This window comes from Miniopterus natalensis, chromosome 7 (genome assembly GCF_054644295.1).
Source record: "Miniopterus natalensis isolate mMinNat1 chromosome 7, mMinNat1.hap1, whole genome shotgun sequence".
Classification (NCBI taxonomy): Eukaryota; Metazoa; Chordata; class Mammalia; order Chiroptera; family Miniopteridae; genus Miniopterus; species Miniopterus natalensis.
In genome coordinates this window covers 47,891,562-47,917,001 of record NC_142087.1, presented here as the reverse complement: position 1 = coordinate 47,917,001, position 25,440 = coordinate 47,891,562, and the positions used below count along the sequence as shown (strand labels likewise).

The 25,440-nt window shown below is 39.8% G+C and overlaps 1 protein-coding gene across 1 annotated transcript in view; it reads left to right on the top strand.

Moving 5' to 3' along the window:
• CDH2 (cadherin 2) overlaps positions 1 to 25,440 on the top strand; it is a 207,880-nt gene that overhangs the window by 13,512 nt on the left and 168,928 nt on the right. Inside the window, exon 2 of the mRNA XM_087819025.1 lies at positions 14,825 to 14,936. Within this exon, the coding sequence (XP_087675151.1) occupies positions 14,825 to 14,936 (112 nt within the window). The remainder of the gene's footprint in view (positions 1 to 14,824; positions 14,937 to 25,440) is intronic.

Below are 25,440 nucleotides of genomic sequence, written 5' to 3'. Positions count from 1 at the left end.
GGAAAATGACTCGTTTGATTAAATCTGATGTTTGCCCAGTGCTTACTACTTGTGAGGCCAAGCACTTTACATGCATTGTCTCACGTAATCCTCACATCAGCCCCTGAGAGAGGTGTTTTATTATCATTTGGTGTAAACCAATCACCCAAAGGCACACCACCAGGAGGTGGCGAACTGCGTGGGAAGCAGTGGTAACAAGATAAGTCTGTCTATGCAAGATTTTGAAGGATTGCAGTCTGGAGGAGGACTTGGACTTTAGAATGAGGATTTAAAGGACCTCAGTTTCAGGGAGCAAACTTTGGCTTCATGAGTGGGAAAATTTAACAGATTGAGCCAAAAGTAGGATAGGCTACCATGGAAGGAAGCAGTTTCTGTCATTGGCCACACTGCTCCTGGGTGGTGATTTTAGGAGAAGTGACTGATGAGTAGTTGATGGTTCTGTGCATTTTTTCCTGATCTCAACTTGGCCCAGAACTGTAGTCAGCCAGTAATCCAGAGATACATGTGACTTTCTGTTCCCAGCCCATCGACTCCCCGAGCAACTGAAGAATCTTGGTTGTTGCTCTCAGACCTTTAGTGTCCAGCCATCCTAGTGGCCTTTCGGCCCTTCTGGCAGTATAAGAATTCATTTCGCCTGGCTTCTTTTTGATCTTGTAGCTTCAGCCTTTAAGTACTCAATAATATTGAGTCCTTGTAAGGTAATTTTGGTGTCTTTGAAGGGACCTGATAAATAGTGCTTCTTATCCATCTAAGTTCTGAACAAATAAGACAAAGAGTAAGCAGGTAGAGATCTCAAATACAATCTTTATTACTAATAAAGACAAGATTGGAGAATGTTACTTAAATGTATCAGGCCTCGGAATTAATTCCCCCCACCCAGCAGTGCTGGATGAGGGCCGGCCTCCCACCTGGAGGTCCTGCCACTGCCAGTTCTCCTACAGCATAATGATATTTGCACTGCGTGGGCAGGCTGGCCCCCAACAGAAAAGAGGTGATCGAGGGACTAGACTCTGTAGGCCCAGGTATTTCATCCTAACTTCGGGGAGAGGTCGACAGAGGTCAGGAGTGGTATTGCTAGTGTAGCACCCTCTGCCTGGAAGGAGGGAAAATAAGGCTTCCACTGGACCTTCCCCAGATTTTAGATTAAACATTGAGTTTAACCGTCAAGAGTGTGTGCTCCTCCACAAGCACGGTGATCACCCTCAGGCGGGGAGATGGTCTTCTGTCAGGACAGTCTCGCTCTCAACCTCATGAAGTCTTAGAAGATCTACAGCTTTACTTTGTACAGAGTGCTCAAACCTTATGGGGCATGCAAGATGAACACAGCAGTAGCCACACAACCTACAGCGTTAGAACACAAACCAATCCCAATCTGGGAAGAGTTATCCCAGGCAAAAGTATGACCCCAGAGCCTGTAATGTCCCAAAGACCGAAGTAGAGAACCAGTAATATCTGAGGGAGGGACTCACAGTGGGCAGAAAAGCCTTCCCTGGTTTAACCCTTCCCGAAAGCTAATCAGGCTAAGCCTCTTGTGCTAATCCATGACCTTTGAACTAAACACAATGTTCAAAGGGAAAATGAGAACTTAAAGATATTGAATATGCTGGATGAGAAAGACAAGCACGTCAAAATAGATAGGGATTGCCACCATCGGACATTTCTGAACCTTGCACCTAAGTGGCAATATCTCAAATGCCAGCTTTCTGAGAGAAAACCCAGAATGCTAAGGTGGCCCCCTCTTCCCCAGGTACGTGCAGAGGGCTAAGTTTAACCTCCCATTGACAGCCTCTCCCTGTTGAGTTTCGGTTTGTACCCAGCACATCCAAAGCTCCTACTTTACCGTTCCCTGTGAGTCCCTTGAGACTGACAGCCTGGTGGTGTCAACATGTGGGCTCTGGTGGGTGGGTGACTGGGGGACACTGTCATGGGAGCAGGTATTTTCAGTCTCTCGCCACATTGGCCCTTTCCATGCCACTTGCTCTGGGGACGCTTTGGCTAAAAAAGGCCATCAGCAAGGGAAGGTTTGTCCTTCATTTGTTAAGACTAGTCCAGACCACTTGGTGGAGGCCCACCCTTGAGCCTGTGGTCAAGCTCTGAGAATTCAACATGTGCCCCCTTCTCTTCTCTGAATACAGAGCAGAATTTGAGGCAGCCAGTCCGGTGCTGCTTTCATAGGCTTGTCATTAATGGTTTAAAGTGAGAACCTTGATAGGGGTCTTGAACTCACTGTCATTTAAAAATAGCAAATACAGTGGTGCCTCGGTTTTCGAACGTCTTGGTTGGTGAACATTTCGGGTTACGAATGCCGTAACCGGAAGGAAATGCTTTGGTTTCCGAACCGCCTCGGAAGTCCAGCATGCCCCGCGGCTTCCACCGAGGGCAGGGTCCTGAGGCCCAGCTGTGGGCTGTGGATTCCTCGGTTTCCCAGCGTTTCGGAACTCCAGCGGCCTTCCGGAGCGGATCACATTAGAAAACCGAGGGACCACTGTATTCTGCTCACCGGTCTCCAGGCAGTAAGTGTTAAAATCATCCTCTTTTCCTGCGCCTCAGCTGTCTCTGCTTATTCGGGCCTGGGGCCCACCTCCAGAAGTGCTGGCTGCCTCAGACCTTTGCCAAGGCCAACCTGCAACAGTCCTCATCAAACTTTTGGCTAAGGTCACTGTGCATCCTGCCTCTTTCCTGAGATCCGTGGCCTATAGCCTTTCCTGGGGTCCATTGTCTTTGCTCTAGGCCCTGCCTCTGTAAACAGCCACTTTCCTCGAGAATAGCCACCATAAGTTGCGGTCACACCTAGAGAGCAAAATACCCTGTGGCTTAGGAATGAAAGCCTCTTGATGCTAAAAGCCACCTGCCAACTATAAAAACCAGCGACATTGAACATTCAAGACTGCAAACCGCCAAGTTACAGAACATTTAGGACTTAAGTAAAGCACCCTTTCTCCCCTGCCCGAAGCGCCAGTGCCTCCTTGAGTATTTTCTTCCTCATCGATGGACTCCTTTTTTATTTCTCATGGTCCCTAGAGAGTATACCAAAATGCTAACGTCTCTGAAGGGATCCAGTAAATAGCACCTCTCCTTCCTGCGCCAAGTTCTGAACCGAGTGAAATATAAGCCAGAAGAGTCAACAGTTAGAAAAGGAAAATATGCTCAAGGTTTGGATAAAGGCTGGGCTGGAGGGCCTGACTTTTATCTGTGGGCATGTCTACAGCTAATACGGAACCCCAGAATCCCACGGACATGCTCACTCCGTTGCAGACAGTGATGGACCACCCTCTCAAATGCTACAGGGGATCTGCGAACTCCCAGCATGGAGAATGAGATCACCACGCTTGTTTTCCAAGGGCCTGTGACTCGACTCCCAGGTGGGAGGAGTAGGGGACAGGGCTGGGCACCAGCTGCCCAGATTTTTCTTTGAAAGTCAGCCTTGAGATAAGTTCAGTCTGTGTCTCTTCTTTCTGGGGCTGCAATTCACAACTTTTTGGTGTAAGGACCCTTTTACACTCTTAAAAATTATTGAGTACCCCTATGAGCTTTTATAATGTGGGTAATATTTATCAGTGTTTAGCATGTTAGACATTAAGCTGAGAAAATTATATAATATTTATTTAATTCACTTAAAAATATTAAACCAATTATATATGTAACACAAATCCCAGTGTTTATGAACAATAACTGTATTTTCCAAAACAGGAAAATGAAATTAGTGGGAAGAGTAGCATTGTGCTTTTATATTTTTGCAAATCTCCTTAATGTCTGGCTTAATAGAAGACAGTTGGCTCCCCAGATCTGCTGCTGTATTTACTGTGTTAAGGTATTGCACATCATGTAGCCTCTGGAAAATGCCACTTTACACTTGTGAGAGAATGAGAGTGAAAAGGCAAGTAATATTATATTATGAAAATAGTTTTGCCTTTCAGATTCTCTTGAAGGATCAGACCACACTTTGAGAACTGCCATTCAGGGTATGACTGATTGATTGAGTGGAAAGAGGTAGGAATGTTGGAGTTAGCAGAGTTCCTTGCACTTGGAAGGAGCTTCAGGAGGGGAGAAGCATTCCCCCTCTACAGGTTGCACCGTGGAACTGTCCAAATGCCTGGCTTAAATCATGGGTGGGGGAAAAATGCGAGTTTTCACCCCTGAGTTGAAACTGGAACTGACAATATTAGCTCTCACCTCTGAGTTAGCATGCAGGGCCTGTGCGTCTGCTTCTTTGTTGCTTAACCTATTAGAACTTCACCGGACAGGGTGCTGCTTCCGGAACAAGCTCAGGAATGGCTTTGAACTGTGATGTTATTGACAGTGCTCTCTTTTCACTGTAGCACATTTCTGGAGGCTGTACTGTGAATGTTGTTTTATCACAAGAACAATAGTATAATTGGGTTGAGTTTATTTTATCAAGCTCTCAAAATTAGATGAATCATCACCGTGGCCAGCTATTTGAATTAAATCAGAGTTATGGGGACTATAAAGGTCTGTAACCATTTTTAAAAAGCGAAACCATGCTCTAGGTTTTACGAAACAGACCTAATTGTACATAAATACAAGGCAGTCTGGATGAGAGCAAATTAATGCAGCCTGTCACAGACTGTAATTGTTCCCTCATCAATATCACCTACTGAAAATTAATATACTCCATGTCTACTTTAGTTTGGGGATGGGGGCTTTAAAAACAAGATGTTCATGAAAGTTTAACTTGATGTCTTTTTCTCTCAATTTTTTTCCATAGTGAACAGAAACATTGAAATTATTTCATTGACATATTTATTATATATCATATGTGAAAAGTATGTTTTAGAAAAAAATTCACAGTGGCAGTAGGTAAATTTGTCACTGGTCTTAATTTACATAAGACAGTTTCTAGCCTTTAGCCTTTTAGATATATGTTGGTGTATTTGGATGCTTCTAGATCGTTTTTATTGGTGACTGGGCAGTGGTGAAGGGTGGTCCCCAAAGACATTCAGTGCTGGTTTAAATATCCCTAAGTTGACTAGCTACAGCTACATGACCTAGGGCCATTGCATTTCCCTTTTCTTCCTTGCTGCAAAATAGCACTAATATTAATACCTCATTGGGCTGCTGTGAGGTTTGTTCAGATATAATGCATGGAAAGCATTGTACCACACAGTTCCTGGCACATGGAAAGCCCTCAGCAAATATTAGCAATCACTGATATTCAGGTATTTAGTTAAATGAATTCCCAAGTTGGTTATAAATACAGTCTGATGTTAAGTACTGTAAAATTTTATATATTGAATGTTGCAATCTCTGGTGAGTGTAATGAGTTGATCGGACAAAATCAGTCTAAACCAGGATTGTCCATCTCTACTGGAATCGCCTTAGACACTTTCTGGAACTAATAGTGCAGTTTAATCACATATCTGCCTGAGCCACTGTCTCATGGTAGTGTTATACTTTTACAAGCCAAGTCAGTCTGTAGGTGTGGAGGTGCTCTTCATGACATCAAGCATCCCGGACACTTCTAGGTAAACTGTCTGTGCTCTGGGGCTTCACTCTAGGAGGTCTTGGTGTGTAGGAAGCTGAGGGTGTAGGGGATTGAATGGATCTCTGGATTCCACGTGATGTTGGTTTGTATGTGGTCCTAAGCATTGATAGGTTCAAATCCTGGAAGGTGATGCTCTAAACCGCATTTTGTATGTGTAACTCAGATTTTTGTCTATCAAGCTCTGTTATATTGTGGTGCTGTCTTCTAACTCAGAGTTCATTTCAGCAGAGTTGTCAGGTTCCTGGGCCAGTATTGATGCTATTATTTGACAATTCTCTTTGTCATTATTTGGTTAAAAGAAAAAAAAATAACTGTACTGATACTAGAAATAGTCAAGGGCCTACACGAATAATACAACTGAAGTGAAGATGGAAATCTCTAGGTGGGTTACAGGGGACAGACAGTGTGTGCCTTCATCAGGTATTCTTTGCACTTAAGCTGGTCTAGGTTGTATCATGAAGGCAAGAAAGCATTAAAGCACCTGTTTGAAATGCTGTGCTGTCCCTCCAGAACAGTATGTGACAATAAATAAATAAATAAATAAATAAATAAATAAAAATAAATAAATAAATAATAATAAATAAATATCCAGGGTTAAACTTCTGCACATTTTAAGCATGTTTCCAAGGATATGAAATTCAAAGTGTCATCAATGGCATGACTGACACAGAGAATAATCTTTAAAGAGGGTGGCAGTAGCTCTTGAATAATCTCCTTAACATAGCCTCCAACATCATGGATAGAATCCTGTGAAATGTAGAGGATCTGGCAAATGTAACTGAATGGTTATAAATTGGATTAAAAAACAAAAATATTAGTCATGCAGAACTGGTCTTGAACAGTTTTATTATTTTATTACCATGTACCCCACTAACCGCTTTAAACATGTCTTCATTAATTGTTTATATACGCTTATATCTTTTGGAAGATGTAACCACATAGTAAAAGTATTACCATAGTTGTCCCCACTTCCTCTACCACCACTACCCACTCCTACCCCACAAATCTCATATGATGAAGGGAATTCCACTTGTTTTCCTTTGTACATGTTTGTGAATGAATTTTTATTGGTTTCTTTTCAGTATTTCCCCTTCACAAAATTCTTTTAAAAAAATTTATCAGGCCTGGTTGCTGTGGCTCAGGAGTTGAGTATTGGCCCATGAACCAGGAGGTCACAGTTCAATTCCCGGTTGTGGACTTGATTTCCAGTAGGGGGAGGGCAGGAGGCAGCCCATCAATGATTCTCTCTTATCATTGATGTTTTTCTATCTCTCTCCCTCTCCCTTCCTCTCTCTGAAGCCAATAAAAATATTTTAAAAATATTGATCAGGTACTCATTTAGCAAAGAGATAAAAAGTCTCCACAACAAAAACAACAATATTGTAATAATAGCTAACCATTGCATTGTGGTGAATCAGGTGTTATTTTTAAGCCTTTCATATGCTTCACAGCAAGTCCTATGAGGCTGATACTCTATTAATTATTATTATTATTATTGAAGAAGAAGCTGAGGCACTGATAAGCTATAAGTTACATAGCTTATCAAGGTCACACAGGTAGTGGGGATTGTAGACAGGATTTAAACCTAATCAGGTTTTCTCCAGAGCCACTACAACACATTAGTACCTTTATATCCATAAAGAATGAGGGGAATAAACATAAGAAGATTTTCAGCTTTGTTGACTGTATTTGATAACGTACTTCACAGTACTCTAATTTTTACTATATTCTGACCACAGAATACCTGGAAGGAAAAAAGGAAGAAATCAATACTTGGAGGGAAAACACCCAATTGATTAAATTAAAGAGTTTATGGTAACCAGCAGAGCCTAGGTTTTAGTTAGGCAATCGTCAGAGCCAGAAAGAAAAGATTATATTAGGTTTGGGCTGCTTTCAGATGTGCAATTTTTAGCCAATAGTCATAAATGATACTGATCAGGAAGAAGACAGAGAGACGCAGAGATTGAAGAGACCATTGAGGCTTCAATGGAATATTTAAGAGCTTGGATTTAGGAGTGACTTGGGGGAAATTGGAAAGCAGAGCCAGTGATCAAGGATGATTGTAAAAAAAGGATCATGATAATGGAAACCTAAAAAAGTAGTGGTCTCGGGGCTCTGAAGCTCACGGTATTCAGTCTATGGAAAAATTTTAATGAGAACCAAAAGCGATGTTGCTTTGAGTTCAGAACTGGAACAGATAGACTAATACTAACAGTCAAGCAGAACTCCTCAACTCCTATTACACTTCCGTCCTTCTTAGACAAGAAGGTCGATCTTAAGCCCGGGAAGAGTAGAGCAAATACTTGTAAGAGGAAATTGAAACTCAAGATAGGTGAGCTGATTGTGTGAGAGCGCAGAGCGGCACTAAATGAGTTCAGATCCTCTGGCCAGCATGAATTTCTTCCTGATGGGCCGAGAGCACTTGCTGGCTGCTTGTAATCTTTGCAGAATTGTGGAGAAGAGGAGAATTACTAAAGGACTGGGGATGAGATATGTTCCAATTAAAAACAAAAAAATCAAAGAGGAGTGGTTTTCAAATAAAAAAATACCCCCATGCTGATGTGGGGCAAAATTCTCCTACTAGTAATTATGGAAGGATGGCTTGTGGTTTCAACTTTCAGGTGTACACAGTAACTAGGAGACAGCATGAACTCGTTGAGAGCAGAAAGAATAATTGCTTCGTTACTCCTTTTTGTTGTTGCTAAGTTATTAGGCCTGAAGACTAGGATGAAAGATAGATATGCCAAATTCAGAATTCAGAAAGCTTTCAGAGATGGAGATACAGGGTGGATGTGTGGCCACTTGATAAATATACTGATTTATTCGCATGTCTTGAGATTCTATTTTAGTGAACCTTGAGTTGGAATCTAGGAATCTGTATTTTAGACAAATATCCTAGATTTCTTGCTATACTGAGCAAGTTTGGAAGCTAAATGGGCTGTAGGACAGATGTACTACGAGTTAGATTCATGTTACAAAGAAATTAATACTACTATTGCTCATGGCTAATACATTGAATAAGCATGAGCCAGACACTATTCTAAGTGCTTTACACATGTGCTCTCATTTACTCCCCATACCTGCCCTATAGATAGTTGCTATCCTTATATATTTTGTGCAGATGGGGAAACTGTGACTTCTCTTGTGGTCTCACGGATAGTAAGTGATTGGGTGGGAGGCAAACTCATGTGGTCTCACATGTTGAAATTCTGTACTTCCACAGCTGTCCTTCCAGATCCTGGCTTTTGGTTCCAGAGTCCCTGTGGAGGGTGATGTCTGGGTATGTGTCATGCCCTGTCTTTAGTATCTTAGTAGCATCTTTATGAAGACATTGGGGTGCCTCATTAGACTTTCTTGATACAGAAAGTCAGGAGGAATGACTAAATCTAGATGGAATTATTAGTTTATTGAGATCAAACCTTGCAGGTTTGATGTAAATGGTTCCCTGGGGCCCCAAATCAGCAGCAAAGATACTGGAAGCTATGACTTAGCAGTTGCCTGGAATAAAAGATCAGGGTTGTTTGGGTTGACTACAAGCTCAAGCTCAACCTAAATCAACAGGGCCTTTGTCCGTGCTGCACCTCTCGCCTGAAATGAATGCCCTTTTCTACTTCCTCTCCTTTCTCCTGGCAAATTTTTCATCATCTTTAAGGACAGAGCCCAAATGCCACTTCAGCTATGGAGTCTTTGGTTTCTACAGGCAAATTTACCATCCCATTCTTTCTGCTTCTTTAGCATTTTGTTCCTGATGTAATAATTTTGCGATTATCTTTCTTATTTTGTGCCACCCATGTCCACAGTCACTCAGCTGGAAACGTGGGAGGGCATCATTTCCTCCCTCCCTCCTTTGGCTGTGAGTCCCTGTCCTCACTGAGCCCTATCATTTTTAACTGTCTGCATGTTGATACAATCTGCCCCTTTTTCATTCCTGTAGCCCCTGCCTGATTCAAGTGTCTGTGTCCTAACTTGTCTTCCAGCTGTCACTTGTCCCCCCTCAACCCCCCCCCGCCACGTTTCCCACCAAGCATCAGAGAATTCTCTATCAAACACAATCTGCCTCTGCTTAAAATCTGTGCCTGCCCCCACCCCAAGCCAACAGGGTAACCCCGGGCCCCCAACCATCTATGATCTAAACGGGTCTAACTCTCCAGCCTCAACTTTTGACTTTCTGCCTTGCTGCTTGGACTCCAGTGACACTGAACTCATTGTAATTCCCCAGGCGGTATGCTGTTTCTCGCTGCCTTGTTCTAGCTCAGTCAGTGGCTGCCTGGGACGGCTTCTCGCCACCCCCCGCCGCCTGGCTATGCCTGGGCTTTGCTTGCGAGGCCCCCAGACCCCTGTCCTGGGCTCTCCTATGCCCTCTGCATATCTTTACTTCCCAGTCAACACTTTCCGTTGCAATCAGTAACTTCTTTATTTTGCTCCCACATTATGCCTTGAACTTCTTAAGGGCAGGGCTGGTGTCTTCTGTTTCCAGTGGCAAATGGACACTCAGTAAATGTTTCTTGAAAGAACTGTAATTATTTGTTGTACTTGGAAAGACTGTAGGGTTAGAATCTTGCCTCCTCCTCCGGGATGTGAGGGCTTGGGTATTTATCACGAAGTGAGAACCTCTTTGCTCCCTTGTAAAACGGGGATAATTTCCCTGCTCAGGGGGCGATTGTGAGAACTAAGGGAGATAGCAGTATTTTATAAAACTTAACACACTCTTTCAGGGATCTGAACACTACAGCTCTGGTGCTTGTTTTTGTATGGCCAAGTGTTTTTCACATTTTTAAATGCTCTTAAAAATAATTGAGAGAAGAACAATGTGTTTTGACACTCAGAATTAGATGAAATTTAGATTTGGGTGTCCAAAAATAGAGTTTTATTAGAATGAACAGCGCCATGTTCATTTATTTCCAATTGTCTATGACTGCTTTTGACTACATCAGCAGAGTTGAATAGTTTCAACAGAAATCCGATGGCCTGCAAAACCTCAAATATTTACTGTTTGGCCCTTTTACAGAAAACATTTGCTGACCCCTGCGTTATTCAGATATCAAGAAAGCGCATGTGATTCACAACCTCAGGCTTACACGGCAGGGAGCTTGTTGAGGGGATGGTTCTCTCTCATTCTAATTTTCAGGGTCTCGTCTTAGGCCTGGCAGAGTTGTCAGTTAATGTTGGGGGAAGCCTCACGTGCTAGGTTTGGCTTTCTGAAAGGAGGGTGTTCTAATAAGAGTCTAGTGGGCTATTTGAAGAGGGAGTGAGCTTCCCACCACTGGAGGTGTCAAAGCGTAGGAGGACACCCCTTTTTCATGACCCTATTGACATTTGGGTCTTGATAATTCTCTCTGGTGGGCCATCTTGTGCAGTGTGTGATGGTTGGGAGCTTTCCTGACCTCTAGCCACTAGAAGCCAATAGCACCCCTCCCTCCCGGTCTTCAGCAACCAAAAATGTGTCCAAACATTGCCAGGTATCCCCTGAGGGGCATCTCCACATTGGGCTGAGAACCACTGTTGGAAAACATTCAAGCATTAGCTGTAGGTTAGACTAGAGAGATCTCAGTGTCCAAAAAGCTGCTGGCACCAGAGACTTTACAAATGGACTCAGTCTCCTTGGGCGGATCATGTCACTGGCTCTGTGGTCTCCCACAGCCTCAGGCCTAGTGCCTGCCGGGAGCATTAAGTGAGATTCGATGCACCAGCACAATGCTAGGCACGAAGGGAGCCTGCAGTGTCTCCAGTTTTGAGATTGTATTCATTTCGGTCCTTCTTTTTTTTCTTTTTTGAACATGTTAATTTTGTTATGTTTGGATTGAATGTTAAGAGGGAAAATTAATACTTAATAGGGAGAAGTATATGTTTTAATCATTTTATGGAGCCACTTTTTAAGGAAATCTATTTTAGATTAAGAACAGCATGTTATTCCTGTGGATCCATTTCGTCGTGGGGAAGAAGAATTTAGGAAAGGTTCCGCTGTTCAGAACAAATACGAAAATCTCATAAAGTGTAACACGAGACTCCCGTGGGTGTTTCTTGCTGGCGGAGGGCACGTGTTAGAGATGTGCTTTACACACGTGGTTTCAGGAATTCTCACAGCCACTATATGCAGATAGGTGCCCATTCCTGGGGGAGGACAGTGAGCAGAGAGCTCGAGTAAAGAGTAGCATTAAATTTAAGGACAGAAGTTCCCTTTTCTGAAATAAGGGGGAGACAGATACTCAGAAGTGAACATTTACAGTATTGCTGATGGACTCGATGTGGCCTTGAAATCCTGTCCCTGTGGGTTTGGATGAGGAACTGCTTGTTCCCCTCCCTTAGGGCAGCTCCACTGGAAAACAAGATAGTAGCAGTGCATTTAAAGATCACTGTGTACTGTGACCATGTTAACTAGACCTCCTATGGTGATTATTTCCCAATATACACAAATATCAAATCATTAAATTGTACACCTGAAACTAATATAATGTTATATGGCAGTGATATCTCAACTTTTAAAAAGTGATGTATATAGCTCAATTTAATAAATTATTTTAAAATATGAGGAAAAAAGAGCCATGGCTGGTGGTATGGCTCCTTTGGCTGAGCGTGGTCCCATACACGGAAAGGTCGTGTGTTCGATTTACTGTCAGGGCACATACCCAGGTTGCAGGTTTGATCCCCGGTCTGGGTGCGTAAGGAAGGCAACTGATCGGTATTTCTCTCTCTCACATTGATGTTTCTTTCTCTCTCCCTATCCCTTCCTCTCTCTCTAAAATCAATAAAAACGTATCCGCAGGTAAGGATTACAAAAGAAAAAAAAAGTAAAAATGAGGAAAGATTACAGTCTTCCTCTAGTCTTTGGACTTCATTGATCACTGGGTGCTGATCTAACCCAAATGCCCAAGTTGGACTGTGACTCCTGCTTACTCTGTGTTTTCCATTGTTTGCCTTTGGCCTGTTGCCCCTGCCAAGCTTTGTTCCCATCTGCCCCCCTGGGTTGGAACCCTGCCACTGCTTCGCTCTGTAGAAGCCTGGACTGGAGGTGAAGAGGCAGACCCCTACCCATTAATGGACACAGAGTTACAACACATTGGCCCATTTTATAAGGAGAACTGGTGAGCTCCCTTTATCTGTTTCCATTTGCTAAGAGCAAAAGCTTTCACTGTCTGTGTGCTTGCTCTGTGCCAGGCCCAGGATAAGTGTCTAGATATTTAGGGCTGCTAACTATCAAAATATCACCTAGTGCACCAAACTGAGAGGTGCTGGAAGCCCAACTTCTTCCTTCTCAGTTAGTCCCTAATATGTTATCTTATTATGAAATATGTACAACATACAGAATACATAGAGATTAATATAATTTGCACCCATGTGCTTACGTACATCTTTACATTTTACCCTGTTTGCTTTAGATTTTTTTTGAAAGAAATGAATTATTACAAATAAAATCAAAGTCACCTGTATGATCCTTCCCGGTGCCTTTCCTTTCTTGCCTCCTCTGGGGTGTCCACTATCTTAAATTTAGTGTTTGTCACTACCTTGTACATTTTTATATTCTTACTATATATGTGTCAATACATTATGTTATCTTTGTATTTAAACATTATATATAAAAATGGAGTCATCAGTCATGCTTCTTTTTGTTTTGGCAAGATTAATATGACAGTATGCTTTGTCTCCAGTTAGAATTTGGAATGTTGCATAAATAGATTTCTGAACTTACTAAAAGTAATAGTCATCCCAAGGTTGATTTATAATTAAATTTCTCTTTCAGTCTTCCATGGAAGTTAAAGAAACTGACTTTTTGTCTGTTTTGAGATATAACCTTGTGGATAAGTATAGTTCTGAGTCTTCCATTTTGGTGCTTCTGAGGAGCATTCCTTCTTTTGGCTATTTGAAAATTTATAAATTTGAGAATTTATTCCCCTCCTGCTGGGTGTTTTGGTAGTCTGGAACACCCATGGGAGAGTTTCCCTAGGAATATATCTACCATGTAGGTTATGTCCACATTCACCTTTACTAGAATTCCCCAAATCACACTCTAGTGTGACTGTACCAATTTCAACTAACACCAGTGTAAAGGGGTTGGTTGTTTTGTATCACTGACTTGCTCAAAATCCTTTCTTTCACGTAATAGATTTAAACCTTTCTGCTAATTTGGTGGGTCTGAACTGTTATCTTGCTGTTACTCCTAATGCTTTTTTGAGATTAAATACTGTGTGATATATTTAACAGAGTTCAGATGTACTTTTTTATTTTCTTATATCTGAAAAGAGCAGAATATTGAATGAGAATTCAGTTAGAATATTAGATTAGTCTGGATTTTTGCCACTTTAATATTAGCAAAAGTTCACATGCATAACCCAGGTAGTCCTTTAATTGTGAAGCTGCACTGTGTTACTTCACTCAGACAACGGCTTTGAGGTCTCTCTGTTTCTGGGCCTCCCTTTCTCCTTCCTCCCAGTGTCCAAGTCTCCCCAGTGCCGACGCTAGTGCTGGCCCGGCCGCTACTGCTACCGAGATCCCCCCTCCTGGGGCCTCTATCCGCTCTCCTCCTCCTGGATTCGGGGCCTCCTCAGTGCAGGGTAAAGGCCCCATCACTAGTGCAGATGCTGCACGACTTCTGAGGCCTGGTTGTCCTGTGATGACGTCTGGGGGCAGGAAGAAGTGCTGAAACTAAGCTGTATTGCTAGGGGAAAGCACTTGGTATGATGGAGTTTAAACACACCGAGTAGTTAACTGCGTGTGTGATAACAGAGAGGAAGATGGCAAGAGGAGGTCACTTTGTAGTTTTAAGTCTAAAAAAGAAACATACTTGTATTACTCTTTATTTATATTTTTAATGTATCCCAGCCCTTCAAACACACACACACAATTGGGATTTTTTTAATTTGGTATAAAATACTCTATATCCTGCAGTAAATATTTTGCAATTTTATTTTTTGATTATCACAGTAAATAGTGAAACAAACTTCATAGTCAGAGAATTAGATGAGAATATAGAAGTCTGTGTACTTGGATGTATACATTTTTCTTGAAAAGTTCAGTTAGTCATGCTGACTTTGGCTGTCCCCGCCCGCAGGTCCACTTGCTAGTTCTTTGGTCACAGTGACTGTTTTAATGGGAATAATTGAGTTCTTAAAAGAACCTGGAATGTGTATTATTTATATTTTACTGGACAAGATGAGCGGTATTTGTTTCTTCTACTCCAGTTATCAAAAAGATTAACCCTTTGCCCTCTGCATTTTAATTGTAACCATTCAGAAACAAAGGGGTTGTTTGTACATGAGGCGTTAGGCCACGTGGAATGTTGAAGGAGGTAGCAATCATTGGACACATTTTTTTCTTGTGTTGCAGGCATCTGTAGAGGCTTCTGGTGAGATCGAGTTATGCAAGACTGGATTTCCTGAAGATGTTTACAGTGCAGTCTTACCCCAGGATGTGCATGAAGGACAGCCTCTTCTCAATGGTACTGTCTCCAAATATATATTTGTACATACAGTGTCTATACTCTTGAAATAAATTAGCCACGAAAAAGTCTCTAAACCAACTCTATTGTATAACAAGTATGAATTTTTCACAATCACTATAATGAGACTGTAGGGACCTCATTTTAAGATTACAGAAGAGCTCATGAATCTTTCATGTACAGTATTGGAAGACTCCTGATCTCTTGAAAACTTCATATTTCTTCAATTTTTAAATTATGGTGGAAACCATTACATCACTAAACTTTACTTTTGTGCATATATTTTACTTATTTCACAGAATAATATTTACCAAACATCTGATTCTAATGGTCTTAAAAATTATTTACAGCAAAAATCCGCTTAGTATTTTGAATTAAAGAAATTACTATAATATTATCTTTGGCAAAATGTGAAACTTTACAGTATTTAGCTAAATTATAATGAACAGATTTAGCAGGTAAAGTCTTGAGGCAGGAGCATGAAATGTGTATTTTTGTTATGACATTGTTTATAGAAGTTACTAGATAGCTAATTTGGTTGTAGCATATGTGAATTTCAAATATAGACTCATTTCCTATTTAAATATGGATCAAGTTCATTATAGTTATCATAGGAAAACTCTTGCAGTGAAGTCTAGATAAAACCTGAAATAAAACTTGAGTGTGAGAAGCAAAATTGAACCCCTCCCCCCGGTTTATCTCTAATTGAAATCAAATAAAAGTTTGGTCAGTTGAATTTTCATGGACTTATTTATCATCATACAAAATGCCATTGAAATGTGAAAGCAAGAAGAATTGATTAGTAAGTTGTATTTAAATTCTAAATCCCCACAAATCGTGCATATCTCTGAGGTTGTTTTAGAGAGCTGCTTTTAGAAAATCTGTGCAACCTCAACTAATTAATTTACACAGGGCTCTACCACACAACCTTAATTGAAGTGTCTCTGCAGCCCTGACAAACCTTAGTGGTACAGTACTTAAGAATACCGTAGACAGAGGACTTTTAAATGCAAATGGCCTCTTAGCTGCTGAGGTTCCTTGGTGCAGGTTATCATTTTATTTTCATTTCTATTCTAATCGTGATTTGCTCACACCTCTGTGATCTTTGTGAAGTTGATTTTTTTTTAAAGACATCTTCCTGTCCCTGCCTCATTACATGGTATTTTAATGAGTAAATATTAAATCAGTCTGTCTCAGTACTGAATTGCTATCTCATCTAGTGGGTAATGGTTGACAAAATAGAGGCTTAATTCAAACCAGAGTGTATAGATTTAGTTTGGCTTAATGTGAGTCTTGGAGTTCTTTTGCTCCTGTCATTTTCTTGAAATCTGTAAATTATTTTGTGGCATCCTGGGAACCGTGTGACCTGTAAATATTATTTGAATGCTGAAAAAAATATATTGATTCGATGTTGTAGGGATAATTCAGGCGGATACAAAAATGTCAGTGGAATTTGTTGCATTTTTGCAGTTTACTTTTTAGATTCATGTTTAAATGGCTAATTCCTTCTAATCTCTTTTCCTAAGAGCTTGAATGTATTGGTTGCAAATAAACATATGGTCTGTCACTAGAAACCATTGATTTAAGATTAAATGCATTGGCATGTTAAACAGCTTCAGAAATGAAAGCCTGTTTTCTCATTATTAGATAATGCTGGTGACAGTAGAAATTGGCCATAGCTGCTTGCCAGCATCTTTTTAGTATAATCTGTACACTTGGAATTTTTCTTGAGTTCTAAATGTGAAAGATTGAAAATACTTTTGACTCTGTGCTCCAGCCATCACCGAGAGAAGTGTGTATGAGAGTCTCTGGTAGAATTTCTATGGTTTGGGTGCGCCCAGTGTTTACCACTTCTGTTTTTAAAGCCTTTTAAAAAAACGATTTCTCTCATGACACATTTATTACTCTTTTTCCTTTTTCACTCATAGAATATGTTAAAGGATACTAGTATCTTAAAGCTTAAAACATAAACTTCAAAATACTGACTCATAGAAAAAAAAGTTTTTTAGAAGAAAGGAAACCTTCCTTAGGCTTTTGCGACACATTGACATTCCTTTTTACGAGTGTTCTCACTGGTTAGATTTCTTTTGGAGAATCATTACTTAAAAAATTCTAGGTTTTTGCCTTTTTTATCTTATGGTAGTTTTTAGTGGGAAGATAATCCGAAGGTGCATCTATACACTGTCGTAATTGTGTTCATGTATATTGTGGGCAGCAGCAAGTCCATTTACCTTATATACTCTAAAGCTGAAAGGGATCTACCGCTCGGCCAGCCAGAGTGATCACTTTTGCCATGGTTTTGTGACTTATATTGTTTAAGGAAAGAGATAATTGCACCTAAGAAATATGCAACCGTTTCCAGGGCATTAGCCTCATGGTAAGTCCTCCCATTTTAAGGTTGACTTTAGAGTCAAGAGTTCTGTTGAAGTTATATTAACTCTTGATGCTTCCTTTAATTTCCCATTGGCGGTTGGGGAGTGGAGGACAGTGGTCCAACGATACTATGCTGTGGCTTCATAGGATACATCCCTGGTGCACTAGACCGTGTACGGAAGTTTAACATTTTGGCTTATAGATGCCACGAATGCTGATCATTTTTCAGAAAATTCAGTAACGATCTTTGTGAAGGTGCTTGAAAAATATTCAGCATTAGATGGAGATTAAGGGGTATTAGTTGTGTTAGAAAAGGTGTGTAGAAGACATGTAAAAGCAGGACTGTAGTTCAGAAAACATTCCTTTCTCCCCACCCCCTTCTTATTTTTTTGCCGTTGTAATGACTTTTATAGAAAGAATGGACCCAGGGAACCAGCTCTATCCTTCTACTTTCTCTTCTGGTTTTCATCAGTATGGTTTTTGTAAAATCCAGAGGACGGCAAGTGTATTTTGTGGTGAACCTTTACGTTTCTTGTTATATCATGTTGAATATTTCCACTCTTTTGAAAATCGTTCAGTATGTAAAAAATGGCTGTGGAGGCCTTCGTTCCATTTTGTTAGAAAAACCAGATTTTGCTTAACTGTGCCTCTATTTTTGTACTTACAGGTTGTTTCCAGTTTTTCTCTCTTACATATAATGCTGCTATGGAGATTATTTTATAGAAGACTTTGATTTTTCTTTAGGGATATTTTCTTCAGGGATTTGTGTTCAACAATAGGATTACTAGGCCAAAAGGAATGCAGAGTATGTCAGTATTTTTCTTCGCATTTTTGTGGGACTCGTCTTTACAGGGCTAAAGTGTGTTAGCTCTTTTCTACATCCTCACTACCATTTAATTTTATAATGTTTTCCATTTTCCTGTTTCCCCTCAGGTGAAAAACATGCCTTTTTTTATCCTGTGGTATTTTTCTGTGCTTACCTTTATAAGTTAGGATCAATTTTAAGCATTTATTGCCAACCCCTTGATTTTATACATAAGTAAATCGTAGCTCAGAGAGATTATAGGCTTTTCCCATGATTATACAGCTCTTTAGATTGTTAGCTACAGACCGGGAATTAGAACCCAGGTTTCCTGATTTCTAATTATTTCCGATGATGGTGGTGATAAAAACCCATTAATGGTATAAGGCTGGGGAGAGTGGGGGCTAATGGACGCTAGCCTGACAGGTGTCTTGTGACAAGTTTATCTTGGAGCTGGTCTTCCTTATTCCCCACTTTACACCATGACTTGTGTGTTACTAGACATATTTGAGAATTGGTGGCTATAAGGTACAGCCCCCCCAATGAAAAATAACTTTCAGTCATGGTCACCATTAGTATTTTGTGCATATCTGTTTACAAGCAGAAAAATTTAGGGCTGTGGAAAAGAATATTTAGCTCTTGATATTTAACTTAACACTCCACTGAACTAGAAAAATCTCTTGTGGTAGCACATTACTTGAAAATAAAATAACTACAATCATAAATTTTCATTCTGTCACCAGCCATGTACCTGACACTATGAAACAACTGCCACACTGTGACAGTGCAGAGAGGATCTAGGCTGTTTTTAGTGCGGACGTCAAGAGTGATTTTCCCGTGTGTTTTGCCTTGGTGGTCTGCATGCTTAGACATCTTACCAACTAAACTCCTCCGATTCTGGTGCACGTAAATAGCAACCTGCAATTACCGCGAATATTTTCTGTAACTCATTCATACTTGCCAGCTCTGGGCAGCACATGATGATTATTTTCAACTAGATGGAATTTGATTTAGATTAGCTTACTTACTGAGTCTTGTCGGCATTAACATGCTCAGAGGAAGTTGTAGTATGGTATCTTTAGATAACAGTCCTGAAATATTTTTTATTAGTTCAGTAGGATTCTACAACTACACTGCCTTTTTTTTTTTTTTTTTTTTAACACTGAATATTTTCATATGACATGGGTTACTGAATTGGGAAGCCATATATATCTTAGGCAGGTCTGCTATATTTGAGGCTTGTATTAATTTGTTATGAAACCTGGGGTTTTGTTTTAACTTATTCTTTATTTTGATCAATATTTTTTGATAATTGAATTTGTGTTTTAAAATGTTTGAAAGATAGGTTTATAAACATCTTGTTTATAATGTTAGCCCTTGCACTTGACTGATTTCCTATCAGGAAAAAGGCACTGAGTACTGAGATCATTCTCTTGGATGTTGTTGATCAGTTCTCAGGATTTACAAATGAAATGCAGCCTTGTGGATTCTCAGGGGAGAACTCTTTTAATACCTGTGGCAGTTTTGTTTTTTTAAAGAACAATTAAGTATATAATATGACCAATATAAGAACTAAGAAATTTCATTCCTGTTTTTACTGTAATTATTTAGACTTTATTTAATACTTAGAATTTTTTAATGTATCTTGATATATTTAATGTCCAGATTTCTTAATGTAATGCTGCAAACTAAGATAAGCCAGTTTGGGTGGTCAATTTTTTTTTTTTTAATCTTTGGCAGTTATACATAGCCTTTAGTAATTTGAAGTAGCTGAGGTCTGTTCTATCACAAACTAGCTGCCAGATCTGTGTAAAAAAAAAAGTCAGAATTCACATATGAAAACATGTTAGCAAGCAAGTACCTGAATGGCTTAAAATCTGTCTTTCTAAGATCAGAGAGCTCCTTTCTCTCTTTCCTGATAAGTTGTCTATTAAGCATCTAATGAGGAGTAGATAATAAACAAAATAAATAAGTAAAATTTACTGTATATTAGATGGTATAAATGCTATGGAGAAAAATAAAGCAGAGAAGGGAAATAGGGAGGTTATATGTTCTGCAGTTTATACAGGATGGTAAGGGAAGACATCATTGTGTAGGAGACATTTGAGTAAACTGATGTTGGAGGTGGTTCAAGAGCTGTCGATAACTGGGAGAGGAACATTTAAAATAGAGCAAACAACAAGAGCAAGGGCCCTGAGGCAGGAGTGTGTCTGGATTGTTGAAGGAGCAGCAAGGAGCCTGGTGTGACTGGAGTGTAGAGAGGAAGGGGCAGAGTTGTTGGGACTGAGGTTACATGAGGTTGCAGCAGTTCACAGGCCACATTGAGTTGGCGCCTTGTAGGACTCTGGCATTGACTATAAAGAGGTAAAAAGCTATTGGAAGGCTTTCAGCAGAGGAAATACATGATTTGACTGATAAAATTATATCATCCTGGCTGTTGTGTTGAGGAAAAAACCAAAGGGGTTAGGAAGGGAAGAGGAGACCAGTGTAGGATAGTGATAATCTAGGTGAGAGAAGATAGTGTCTTGGACTAAGATGGTAGCAGTAGAGATAAGTGAAGGGGTTGGATTCTAAATATTAAAAAAAAACCTATTTATTGCAGTGCAATTCACATAACATAAAATTAACCATTTTAAAATGAACCATTAAATTGAATTTAGTACATAATAATATTTTGCAACCACCGTCTCTATCTAGTTTCAAATCATTTTCATCACTTCAGCGTAAAACCACTTATCCATTTAGCGTTTTCTCCCAAATCTTCCCCTTGCTCCCCCCAAACCCTTTTGTTTTTGAGTATTCCACCATATGTGTATAGCTTACAATTTGCAAACTACTTGATTACCCATTCACTAGTTGATGCACATTTGGGGTGTTTTCACCTTTTGGCTGTTGTGAAGAGTATGGGTATGAGCATGTGTATACATGTACTTTTTGAGTACCTGTTTTCAGTTTTTTTGGGTAGATACCTGAGAGTAGAATTGAGGGGTCATAGAGTAATTCTAAGTTTAACTTTTTGAAGAACTCTCAACTGTTTACGACAGCATGTGAACCATTTTATATTCCAACTAGCAATATATAAGGGTTCTAGTTTTCTCCACATCCTCACTAAAACTTGTTAGTTTTCATTTATTTTGATTGTAAACATAGTAGTGGGTGTGAAGTGGCATGTCCTTGTGGTTTTGATTTGCATTTACCTATTGACTGATGACACTGAGTATCCTGTCCTATGTATCATTTGTACGTCTTCTTCGGAGAATTGTCTATTCAAGTCCTTTGCCCATTTTTAAATATGCTTGTTTTTTGGTGTGTTTTTGAGTTGTAAGAGTTCTTTCTATATTCTAGATAGTAGACTCTTATCAGATATATGATTTGCAAATATTTTCTTCCATTCTCTAGATTCTTTTCACTTCCTTGATGCCCTTTTATGCACAATTTTTAACTTTGATGAAATCCGATTTATCTATTTTTTCTCTTATTGCTTTTTCTTTTGGTGTTATATCTAAGAGTCCACGTGATATGAGCTAGAAGTCCAACTTTATTCTCTGTGTTTTGAAAATAGTGACAGCATTTGATGGACTGGATAGGTGGTGTGAAGAAAGAGGTGTTAGGGATGACTCCATGATATTTTGTCTGAACACTGGGAAGGCTGTTAGTCACTGTGATAGGGAATATTGGGAACTTGGTTTGAATCCGCAGAGCTGTATATCAGAGATGTCAAGGAGACATTTAAATATGGGTTTGGGGTTCGGTGGAGTGGCCTGGGCTGCACAGTGGGCAGTACTAAGTGTATAAATAGTACAGTCATGACGCAGGGTGAAATCACTAAGTAGCCAAGCTTGAGGAGGAGAAAACCAAAGAAGAAAAATGATTTCATATCGAGACTTTGAGCACTGTAGTGTTAGGAAATCAGGATCAAGAGGCAGATCGAAGAATGACAGAGTGACTAGGGAGATGGCAGAGAAATCAGTAGGGTGTGGTGTCTTCGAAGGCAAGCGGAGGAGTGTGTCAAAAGGAGGGAGTGGTCACCTATGCCAAATGTTACTGAAGGATCAACTCACATGGGGACTGAGAATTCACCCTGGATTTTGCAACATGGAGGTTACTGGTGTCTTTGATTTGGGTGAATTCAGCAGTCAGATGGATACAGACTGAATTTTTCTTTAAAAGGAAGAAGAGAAGTTGGGTGGTAGGTGGCGAGGGAAGTGGGGTCACCTGAGAGTATTTTTTAAAGATGAAAGTAACATGTTTGCATGATGATGGCAAAGAATCCAGTAGGCAGGGAAAAAGTGATGGTGCAGAGGAGGGCAGGTAATTGCTAAGACAGTGGCATGGAGTAGACTAGAGAAATGAGTTCAAGTGGGACTCAGACGTCTGTTTTTATGACAAGCTCTACAGATGTTTTTACATACCTGCATTTGGAAACCACTCTTTACACATTTTGTTGAGTCACTCCTAAAATGGTTTAAAATTTTTCATTTCAGCTCCATGATTTTATGTCAGCAGAAGGTTTGTTGGGTAGAAATGGCAGCTAGGATAAAAATGAAAACCGGGTGGTGTTCGATGATGTAAACAGTGTTTTCATTGCTGTAGCATCCTTGACAGATGGTTATCCAGTCACTGCCACTCTCTCCCCCCAAATGAGGAGGATATCACTCCCTTACAAAGTCTGCTCCATCTTTGGAGAGCTCTAACTGTTAAAAAGTGGTTTCTTAAAAAGTTTAACTGAAGCATATGTTCTTAAAATTTTTACCCACTGGTGCCCATTTCATCATTTGGCACCACAGAGAGGAAGTATATTCTTTTATGTTCTGAGGTCATTTATTTTATCATTTTTCATTCAACAAGTCTTTCTGAGCATTTGTCGTGTGCCAGGTGTTTTTAGGGAATGGGGCCAATGGTGGTCAACAAGACGGGCAAAATGCCTGTATTTGCAACTTATATTTAAGAGATCTCCAAATACCTAAACATAATCACTTCGGCTCCTTAAATCTTTTCTGCCGCAGGCTGTACGTCAAACAGTTTCTTTAGTGGTGTTTGAGCATCCTGGTTTAGTTTTGCCTTTCAAAGAGAGGAAACTGAGGTTTCCTCCACACTTGAGCCCTTGCTGCCCATGTCCTGTGTGTGTTTTGCCTTTGATGCGGATGCAGCACTTCTGGTGCAGCCCAGAGTGGATGGGAATGTGTACTTTGGCCTCATTGTGTTGGCTCCTGTTTAAGATTGTGGATAACTAAAACTCCTGGGTGTTTTTCAGATGAACTATTAACAGTCTTGCACTTGTAAAATTGATTTTTGCACTCATATGTTAGACCTGTAAGTTGTTTTCCCCCCCTCCAAAGGCCATAGCTTCAATACCACTAGGAGACCCCACTGGCAACCCCAACACATAGTAGCCCCAGGAATCAATGTCAGTACTTATTTTAAATTCTCATTTGAACAAAGGGGTATATGGTAACATCTAAAAGTTTGACATAGCTGTCAAATTGATGGAGTAAACTGTTACAGATATGTGAAGGTATAAATAACAGGGGATTTAGATCATCCTCATCCTGGTTAATAGTTTCAGAATGCTGCTGAAAAATGAATTTCATTTCACAAAAAATAAAAATTATCTGTTTTCAAGAATGCACGTATCTTATTAAAGCACATCTATAGCTGTTTCAAAGTATCCATTTCGTCTTGAGAACTTTTATGTCAATAGATGGTTGTCCCCTAAACTGACAGAACATAGGACAAAGAGGAATCCTTTATGGTATGCGGAGATCTGAGCACTGTTTTGATTTTTCTTGCCTTTCAGTAACTGTTTTGAACTGTGTCTCTGCAGGAGTCTAAAGTTTGCTTCTTTAATTGTTCCTTGCTGAATCTTGTATAGATCACTCTGGTTGGGATTTGCTCCTTTGTAAGGGGAAAGCGACTGACACCTTGATCTATTATTTTTCCTTCTTCAATGCGGACTAAGGTCCTCTTATGGATGCTTTACTTTGCTGTTCTTTTGAAGAAAATGTCCTTTATGCTTTTTTTAACGGAATTGTCTTTGACGTTAATATTCATATTCTTGTGTTGTATCATGAATGTAATTGAGCATGCCAACCATTTTTGAAGTTGTGTGTCTTTATATGAGGACATGCCTCCTCTGTGCATCACTCCAGGAGCCTGTCATTCTGAGCATCATTTCTCCTAGTATGAGGAAGTATCCCTTTAATATATGAATTCATCAGGTTTTAATTGCAATACCTTTTAAATTGACTTACATATCCTACATTATTTATATGCTTATATTCTTTCCAATTTACATTTTGTTTGTAGTGTCTGGATTTAAAAGTACTGGAAATAACTGTCCTAAAGTTATCTAGTTTTAATTTTCTTTAAAAAAAAACCCCAGTATCATTGTTTTTCAGATTTTAGGATGTTTGAGATGAGCTTGTTAAAATGCAGATTCCTGGAACCCACCCCAGATTTTAAGGGCTGGATCCTAAGAATGTGTATTTTTGCAAGTGAGCTTCAGGTGATTCTAATAAAGGTGGTCTCCCACCAGACTTACCTAGTTGGCCTTAGTATGTATTTTCATGACAGAAACAAAAGTCAAGTTCAGTTTTGTTTCTTCTACGTTTAGATAGCAAAGTCTTATTAGTTCAGATGGATTTTTGAAAGTGCTATACTTTGGAGGTACTATATCACCTCCTCTTTCTTGTCTTTTTATGTGGAGGCCTACCTCTGTCTTCATTTGGATAGATATTACAGCATCCAACATAGGTATTAACGAGTATTATGTTAATGATTGATCAGAACATACACCTGTATACACTATTATGTTTGTTTTGAAACATCTGACTATTTCACCAGATGCTCAAATAAGGAGACTAGTAAGTTCTCATATAAGTGCTGATAAATAGAGATTAAGATTCTTTACTTGCCTGGTAGAAAAAAAATTATAGCAGAGAAAACAGCTTATAAATTCCAGTTTCAGTTTATTCTGGGACCGGAAGCTCCTTCTTCCTGACCCCATCCTTTCCTTGCTGATGGAGTGGCCTCCTCACCAAGGGCATTTCTGTCAGAGGGGAAGCACCTGATATACTGCATTTGATTTTCCTCTGACATCAGCTGGCCTTCCTGATGTTCTCCTTTCATATTGACACTTCACTTTAGTTAGCAGTTTCTTGAATTACATCTTTAAGCCCTACAAATAAGGGCCAGTTCATTATTACTTTGTCCTTCATTTCAGAAATTCACTTTAAGTATTCTCAGATTAGCAGGTATTCGGAATTTAAGAATGTGTGGATATGGAAATTCTCAGAGCCTGAGGAGTATTTGTATTCTGCACCTTCATTC